Genomic DNA, 8,559 nt, shown 5'->3' with positions numbered 1-8,559 from the left:
GTTTTTGTTTTTAGTCCTTTTTTGTTTTTTTCTTTTAGTTTTTTTTGTCATAATTTTTGTTGATTTGTTTTGACTTGGTTGAGAGAGTGGGAGGAGAAAGAACATGAAGTTGGGTGGGGATGATCTAGAAAAGTTGGAGGAGAGGGAAAATATGGTCAAAGTGTATCATATCAAATAACTTCTACAAAATAAAATAAAAAAGACTGCATTGAAGGAAAAATTTAGAGGTAAGGGTTATATGGAGACAGATACAGAAATGCCAGAGGAGAGGATTACCCCCAACCCCTGACCTGGGTGAAAGAAAGGATGGCTGTGAGGGGGATGAGCAGTGACTGGTCAAGAGGGAGGATGGGGACAAGGAAAGTGAAGACTGGGAATGGCTTCAAGTCTCTCTCCTGGTTCTACTCCCATCAAAAGCAACTCCTGCCTCAACCACTGTCTTGCTCATTAGCATATGTGTGGCCCCTAGTTCAGACTCTTTAGAGTAGCTTTTGGAAATTTCCTCTACAAGTCTTTCCTTGAGCATATATTTGTATGTGTCTGTGTGCTTACATCTTGTTTCAGAATTATATTTAATATTTGTATTGCTGGGCAGTGCATTGAATATGTTCAACCTTACGGAGCACAGCCAAGCACACACTGAAGGACTCATTTTAATTTTCTCTCCCATTGCATTTAGTCACACTGTGTTATTGCAGCTGTGCTGGTAGGTGTGTGGGGATTTGGGATTGAGAAGCAGAGGTGGGTGTGGCTCTGTGGAGTTCTGCAATGTCCAGATGAGTGATGGTGTGAGAACCTCTTACCCTCATGTGTGCTTAAGAGACAGCTGCCTCTGTGAAATGCCTTTATGAGTGCTCTCTGTTCTCTTGGAGCATCTGATGTTATGTTTGTGCTTTTCTAAGTCTTTGTATAAATTTTTGAGTACTTCTTTTTTGGTTTCATTATTTTTTTTCTTCCATGGAAAGTGCTCTTTTAAAGAAATCCTTTGCTTACCCTAAAATGATGAATATATTTATTGGATTTGATTCTAAAAATTTGTTGCCTTAGATTTACCACTGAAATCTACAATACACCTGGAACTGATTTTTTGTGTGAGTGCAGAGGGAGTAGGAGTAAAGAAGGAAGATATTTCCTGCTTCATATCCACAGGATCCATCAGTATCCCCCGGGGTCAGCTATAATGTCCTCAATGCATTGCACACTTGAATATGTCATTACTCATAAGGTTATATGTGCATGGGTGTGTCTCTGATGAATGTTTGTTGTATTTGCTTCATTTATTTGTTTATTCTTGGTGTGTGCATGTGTGTGCAACTGATGTGTGCATGCATATGTGTGTGTATGAGAGAGAGCATTTTGAGTGTGTGTGCATGTGCATGACCATGTGTCTGTATGAGTGTGTGTGTGTGTGTCTGTGTGTGTGTGAGTGTGTGTCTGTGTGTGAGTGTGTGTGTGTGTGCATGTGTGTGTTCAAAGACTGACATGGATTCTTTGTCAATTGCTCACACCTTATTCATTGAGGCAGGGTTTCTCAGTTTAACCAAGTGCCCATCATTTCAGCGAGAGTCACTAGCCCTGCTGCTGCGGGATCCCCTGTCTCTGCCTTCCCACAGATGGATCCAGAGTGTGAGAGGGCATGTGACCTGTCATGTGTATGTGGTGTTTCCAGGAGTTCTGTGAGGTGAATTAGATGTTCATCGTGATCCTGAGCCATGACTGCCATCAGCCTCACTGGATAGGTGAGGAGACTGAGGCACTGGGAGGTTCAGCAACTTGAGGAGAGTGCAGAGGATCTGACCACCGAGCTCAGAAGCCACATCCCAGAACCAATACACACACACACACACACACACACACACACACACACACAAAACACACACGCACTGGTACACAAACACACTTTTATAAACTTTTATAAAAAGTATCAATTTTTATTTTGCATATATGGGTTTTTGCCTATATGCATGCTTGTGTACCACGTGTGTGTCTGGCCTGTGAAGGTGAGAGCAGAAAGTCAAATCCCCTGGAACTGGGGTTAGACACAGCTTTGAGCTGTCTGGTCCTCTGGAGCAGCATCAGTGGTTCACTTTTGCACCATCTCCTCAGCTTGTATCTTCTCTTTCTGGCTCTATGGCTGGCACGTGTCAGGTGACACATAGAATAATGGATTCTCTTACAGCCTCCACCATGTGGTTGATTCCACTGCACAACCAAAGTTGGGTTTCTGAGTTCATCCTGATTGGCTTCTCCAGAGACCCCACGACCAACAGCATCCTCTTCCTTGTCTTCCTTCTCATCTACCTGAGCTCAGTGCTGGGCAACGGGATCATCGTCATGCTGGTCTGCCTGGACACACAGCTGCACACGCCCATGTACTTCTTCCTCTGTACCCTCTCCCTGTTGGACATGGGCTATGTCACCACCACCATGCCCCAGATGTTGGTGCATCTTCTTGCTCACTCTCAGACCATCTCCTTTGCTGGCTGCTGGCTGCAGATGTATATGTTTGGGACCCTGGGTATGACTGAGAGCATCCTCTTTATTGTCATGGCTTATGACCGGTATGTGGCCATTTGCTATCCACTGCGCTATACTGTCATCCTCAACTGGAGCCAGTGCATACAGTTGGTGTCCAGAACTTCTGCCTGTGGTTTCTTCTTCTCTCTGTTACATACTTCCTTCACCATGAGTCTGCCCTATTGTGGGCCCAACAGAGTTGACCACTACTTCTGTGAAGGTCCTTCAGTGCGTAGCCTGGCTTGCATGGATACCCACCTCATAGAGATGGTGGACTTAGTGTTGAGTGTCTTTGTGGTTCTTACTCCAATCTCCCTCATTGTGGCCTCCTACATTCATATTGCCAAGGCAATTCTGAAGATCAAGTCCACCCAGGGCCGCTGCAAGGCTTTCTCTACCTGTGCCTCACACCTGACTGTGGTCACACTCTTCTATGCTCCAGCCATTTGCATCTACATGTTGCCAAATTCTAGCTACTCTCCTGAGCAAGACAAGCAGATCTCACTCTTTTACAATGTCTTCACAGCCTTGCTCAACCCTGTGGTCTACAGTCTGAGAAACAGGGACCTCAAGAGGGCATTTCTCAAAGTGATGGGACATGTTATGGTAGACCAGTGAGTCAGGATCCTGGGAAACTGGAGTTTGAGTATTGACTATTTAAGAAAGCAGTAGTCCCTGTATTGTATGTAAGTCAGCTGTCCATTTGAACCAACATAGTACTTGGTAGGTAGACAAACTACGGTGAAACCAATATGTCTGTCTTTTTGAATAGGCTACATTAAGGCACCAAAAACCTCAATAATCCCTGTGGATTATTAACTACAAACTTTCACTTGTTACTCATGATTTTGTTAACTGTAGGTTGGGAAAAACCTTCTGTTCTCTTCACATTCATCCTGATCCCTAAGCTATTCCATAAACTACAGACGTCTATAGCATTAAAAAGGAACTGTGCACAAAGTTTATGACGACTCAAAGCTTCTCAAAAGTGACATGTTGTTTACATATAATTCATTGACTGAAGCAAGCTATATGGTCAGTCACAGTGTCAAACTCTTCAACGTTATTTTCTTCCTACAAAGAAGCCATGGGAATCTTGTGGAATGGTTTGGTACATATAGTTTCTCTACCAAGGACAGCAAAGAAAGAGGATAATGTAACCTATCATTGGACCACAGAAATCAATATCATACATGAAAGCAATGAGAAACATCTAAGTTTCATGTAACTGAGAGGTACTGTTAACCAGTGTCTAGCAATATAAACAAGGTAGTATATATACAATCAGTATATGTTGCCAATACTAAAATTAAGACAATAGTATGGCTAACTGTTCAGCTTAGAGACATGACTTTGTGCATTAAATCAATGTGGTTTATGGGTAGATAAGGTGAACTGTACATTGTCTTATCAAAGACAACCTTCGACGTTAATGGACCTGGGTTCTCATCGCTACCTTGGTCGCTTGGTTAGTATATGAAAATGACTTTGGTCAATTTACTTCTTTCTGGATCTCACTCAATTACTCAATAAAATTAACACCTTCACTTTGTTTCCAAGGCTGGTTTGGACTCTGGAATTCTGTCTATGTCCTTTCCCATGTGGGAATGCAGCGGGAAGGTAACTAGGGACTGGGAGGGAGAAGAAAATGCTCAGCAGATCCTGCTCACATTGCTACCTGACCTCAGAGGTGATGGATAATCTTGGTGTCTCTATCACTGGGTTCAGAGACACCTGGAAAATCTGTGAGCACATTTCTCAGACTGCCTATGAGGTGTTGACAGAGATGTGAAACATGTGGGTCAGTTAACCAAGGGGAAAGATCTTCTCTATGTATGATTGAAACTCTCCCATAGGCTGGGATCCCAGTTGGAAGGAGAAAGTCCAGCAGCAGGCAAGCGTGATTTTCTTTGAGAGGGTGTGCCTTTTGCCATTACCATGCCCTGCAGACACTAGACTCCAGCTGTTTCAGTCTTCAAAGTGGACTCACACTGCCTTCTCTGTAACCTAGCTCCCTGTAGATCCTTAAACTGACAGATTCATAAAGTAAGCCCAAGATTAAGGCTATTTCCACAAGCTATGAGCTGGAAACACACACCAAGTCAGATGTCTAGAAAAGAGGGTGCAGTCTCTGAAGAGAACAAATGAGGTTTTTCGCTAGAGAAAACTGGAGGGCAGAGGCCCGATTATAAAGCACGAACTAGTAAGGTCTTGATGCTAAGGAACTCATGCTTAGCTGATGCTTGTGGATGAGAAGGAGATGGCCATGGAAAGAGCAGGAACAAGGAAAAGCCTCAATTTAGGAAATGACTTCCCCCTGTTCAAGAAGCTTAAAGCTGCTGGGAGTAGAGACCCACATCCCAGTACTTTGGAGGCAACAACAGGCTGATCGCTAAGAAATGACGCTAACCTAGTCTACATACAGAGTTCAAGGTGAGCCATCCCCCGCCCCCCGATACACACTGTTCAGGAGACACTACAAAGTGAACTGCCCCTACACACACACACACACACACACACACACACACACACACACACACACACTGGAGGATGTTCAGGAGAGGCAGTACAGGGCAGATCCCAGGTCCATGAGGATACTGAGACACTGATTGGAGGACTGGTGTATTCTGAGGGATGATAACATCAAGTATAACCATGGCCTTAGGAAGAGGTGACTGGGAAAGGGTGGGAACAAATGCTGGTACTCCCAAGGGATTCAGGCTGCAATTGTGAATAAAGACTCTTCCCCTTAAAGAGCTGCAATGCCTGTGGAATATCTAGGAAAGACTCTGGGTTGAGAATCCTAGGAGGAGTGATCTTTCTTGATTATGCTGCTGGAGTTTGGATGACACAGGGAGAACCTGGGAAGAGTAGAGTTGGAGTGGAGCAGAAAAGAGCAGAGGGATTTGATAAGGTGGCCTTGGGAATACCTAGGTGGGAAGTTCCTGACTACCACTTAGAAGGCACTTCAATTTGCAGCCTCAGTTGTCATGGGAATTAGCAGGCTTTCACATCCAGCCTCCTGCCAGGCACCCTCAAGCCCTCCAGTGCATCTTGCTACCAGGTGGACTCATGCACAAAGCTCCCTGCCTGTCACACATACGAGCTGTTCTTTTGCAAACCCTACCCGCAGTGAAGGCCTCTGATTCCAGAGGAGTGGTCCACGCACTCATTGCTGGCTAACACACCCATTCCCTGTGTGTAAGTTTGCCTGTCAGATCCAGAGTGGTCTAGCCTGGTTAATTCCCAAATTTCTGTGTCAACTAGAGCCTGAGGCACACACCTGTGGGGGGATTTTTAGTTAATTGGATCATGTGAGGTAGGAAGATCTTACTCAAAGCAGAAGTACCTACCTGAAATCTGAGGCAAACCTCCTCTGGGCAGCCTGTAGAAAGGACAAGAAAGAAAATTTTGCTCTTTGTTTCCTTGCCCTCGCTCTTGCTGTACTGGTAGTACAGCATACATCTTTGGGATTCTGACACATACTGAAGGCCAGCTGAGACACCGAGGCTTGTGGACTGAAACAACTGGATGCTTGGACTGTCCACTGGGAGACAGCCATTCTTGGACTAACTGGATCACAGCATATACTGCCTTCTGAAGTACCTACCTAACCCTTCAGCTTCCTGCCATTCTATAGTCATTTTAACTGTGTCAAGAGACCATTCCATCATTCTGTCAGATCAGCTGCTTCAGGGAGGTGGGTAACCTGGTAAGACTGGTGAATTCCGTGAGTATAGGCCCACAGTTGCACCTCTCTGGCTGTTAAGTGAGTTCCTTCTTGGGAAGCCATGCTGTGTGGAATACCCTGATGGCAGACAAAACATTCCGTAAGTCCACACATGATGCTTTTCACAGAAGCATTTATGTGTTGGAAAGGCAAATCCATTGCCAATGAAATCAACTGGCCAGCGGGTATTAACTGGATTCTGTAGCTCTGTCTCTGGCTAACTGTACTAGCTAATTGAAGCTTGTCAACTCAAATTATGGTGTTTGTGCTTAAAAGCTTACCCAGAGAAAGGCTTGGTGCTACACTGGGATTCTGAATACCCAGTATAGTTACTGGCTGGCTAAATAAGACTTTCTGTTGCCTTAACCCCCATGTCCCAGGTCTTCTCTGGTGGATACCCTACAATGTCTGGGCTCAGTGTTGATCTCTGCAGGAGCTGAAGCTGGGTCAGCTTTAATGAACAATATGGAAGTTCATATTGTTGTCTTTGAGCTTCTACTTCCTGGTCCTTGGGTCCCATTTATTATCCATACATGCGTATATGTATATATGAATATGTATATTTCTTTATCTATCTATATCTACATCTATATCTATATAAACTTTTTTCAGAAAGAGCCTCATGTAGGCTGGCCTTGAGTCTTCCTGTCTTTCTCCCAAGTTCTTGCATCACTGATGCCTAGATGTTAATACCTACCTAACCCCCCCCCTCTCCTCTCTCCTTTCTTTCTAATAGACTAGGTAGTTTCTTCCTCTTGATTGGCACAATTTCCCAAACAATTGAAAACATCATCTTTATGTTCCTGAAGGGAGATTGGTTGGAACTTATTAAACTAGTTTGCACAGAGGTTAGGGGCTCATAGCTAAAACCCTACAGTTACTATGCAAACGAAATTGGATTCAAACTCCGCTGTGTACTACATCATCTCTTCCCATCACCACCCAAAGTGTTCAACACCAGGGCATCCCTCACCCCACGCATTCACTCTCAGTCTGACCTTAGTCTTGGCCTAAACTCTTCTCCTCAAAGCTTGTATTTGAAGTCCCTTTTTCTAAATGTATGGTCCATTCCAAATGTCTTCACTTCGTTTTGCTGAAGGAGAAGCTTAAACTCTAACCTCGATGGCTGTGCTGACTAAATTCACTGATTTTGGGGACCACACAGCTGGGCATTACATCGTTAGCTTCCCACTAACTTTGGAGTAGGTGATGTCTCTGTCATATGAGTTAGGGATACTGGATAGCACAATCAGCCTCTCTGGTTTTTCTACCACTTTTCTCCTGTCTTTGAGATTTGGTGCCAGGCTTTATCAACCAGTCTTTCTGTGTAGTCCCTGCCGTCTCTCTCCCATTGATCTAGCATCTCTCTTCAAGTCCACTTCCTTACTGCTTCTAAAACACATCTCTTGTCACCATCTTCAGTGACATCTAATTGGACAGAATCAGTATCATCTTTATCAAAGTCTTCATTGCTTTTTTTTAATACTGTTGACTAATAGATATTCAAAAATTCTGATTGAGCACAGAAATCGGAGAATGTCTCACTGAGGCATGTTTTGGAAGAATCTGCCATGCCTATACATTGATGTTTCAAGATCTCGAAAGCCACAGCTGACGGGGCAGAAAAAGTCTGGGGTGCTAGTATAGATTATGGAATGCAAAAGATTAACAAGTGCTGGGAACACCTTTGCCTCCTGCCTCCTGCTGGTGGGAAGAGTGGGTAAAGTGTCCTGAAAACCCTCTGTAAATCCAGCCTGTCTCCCTGAGTGTGACTCAGGACCGTATACAGCAAACCTGCCTATGCCTTCCTTAAGGTATAAGGGACCCTACGGAGCCATAAGCTGGGCGTTTGTACTGCTAAAAACCATCCATCCGTCTTCCTACCCCAGCCTTCCTGGGATTACAGGCATACCCAACCGTACCTGCTGCCTCGGCAAGTGCTAAAATTAAATATTGTAATAACATAACTGCTACTCAGTTCAGATTTGTGCAAATGTTTATTAAAAGCTGCACCAGTGGGCTATTAATGGTGAAACCTTTGAGCAGTTCTAGCTGATTGTCTCTAGTGTGTCTTCAGGCAACAGCTTGAAGGACTGCCATGTTTTCTTCAGGGCTTCATAGACTGAGGTGACGAGTTTCTAACTAAATCCACAGCAGCCTGAAGTACAAACAAATGCTAAACTTGCCCTTGAGTCTTCCTTTCTCATGGGCAGAATGGCTGCTCTCCCTGGGCTGAGATAGCCTTGGATGTTGCTTGACAAGTGGGATGTTAGGAACAGACTAGAACAGTGATGTTTCTGTAGAGATCCCAT

The 8,559-nt window shown here is 44.3% G+C and overlaps 1 protein-coding gene across 1 annotated transcript; it reads left to right on the top strand.

Moving 5' to 3' along the window:
* The first annotated feature begins 2,187 nt into the window (after positions 1-2,187).
* Positions 2,188-3,135, top strand: Or10ak14b (olfactory receptor family 10 subfamily AK member 14B). The gene has a single exon (NM_001000822.1). The coding sequence runs from the start codon at positions 2,188-2,190 to the stop codon at positions 3,133-3,135; it is 948 nt and encodes a 315-aa protein (NP_001000822.1).
* The last annotated feature ends 5,424 nt before the right edge of the window (positions 3,136-8,559 follow it).

Source organism: Rattus norvegicus, chromosome 5 (genome assembly GCF_036323735.1).
Source record: "Rattus norvegicus strain BN/NHsdMcwi chromosome 5, GRCr8, whole genome shotgun sequence".
Taxonomy (NCBI): domain Eukaryota; kingdom Metazoa; phylum Chordata; class Mammalia; order Rodentia; family Muridae; genus Rattus; species Rattus norvegicus.
Note: the sequence above shows the minus strand (reverse complement) of the source record. Positions and strands in the feature narration are given on the sequence as shown.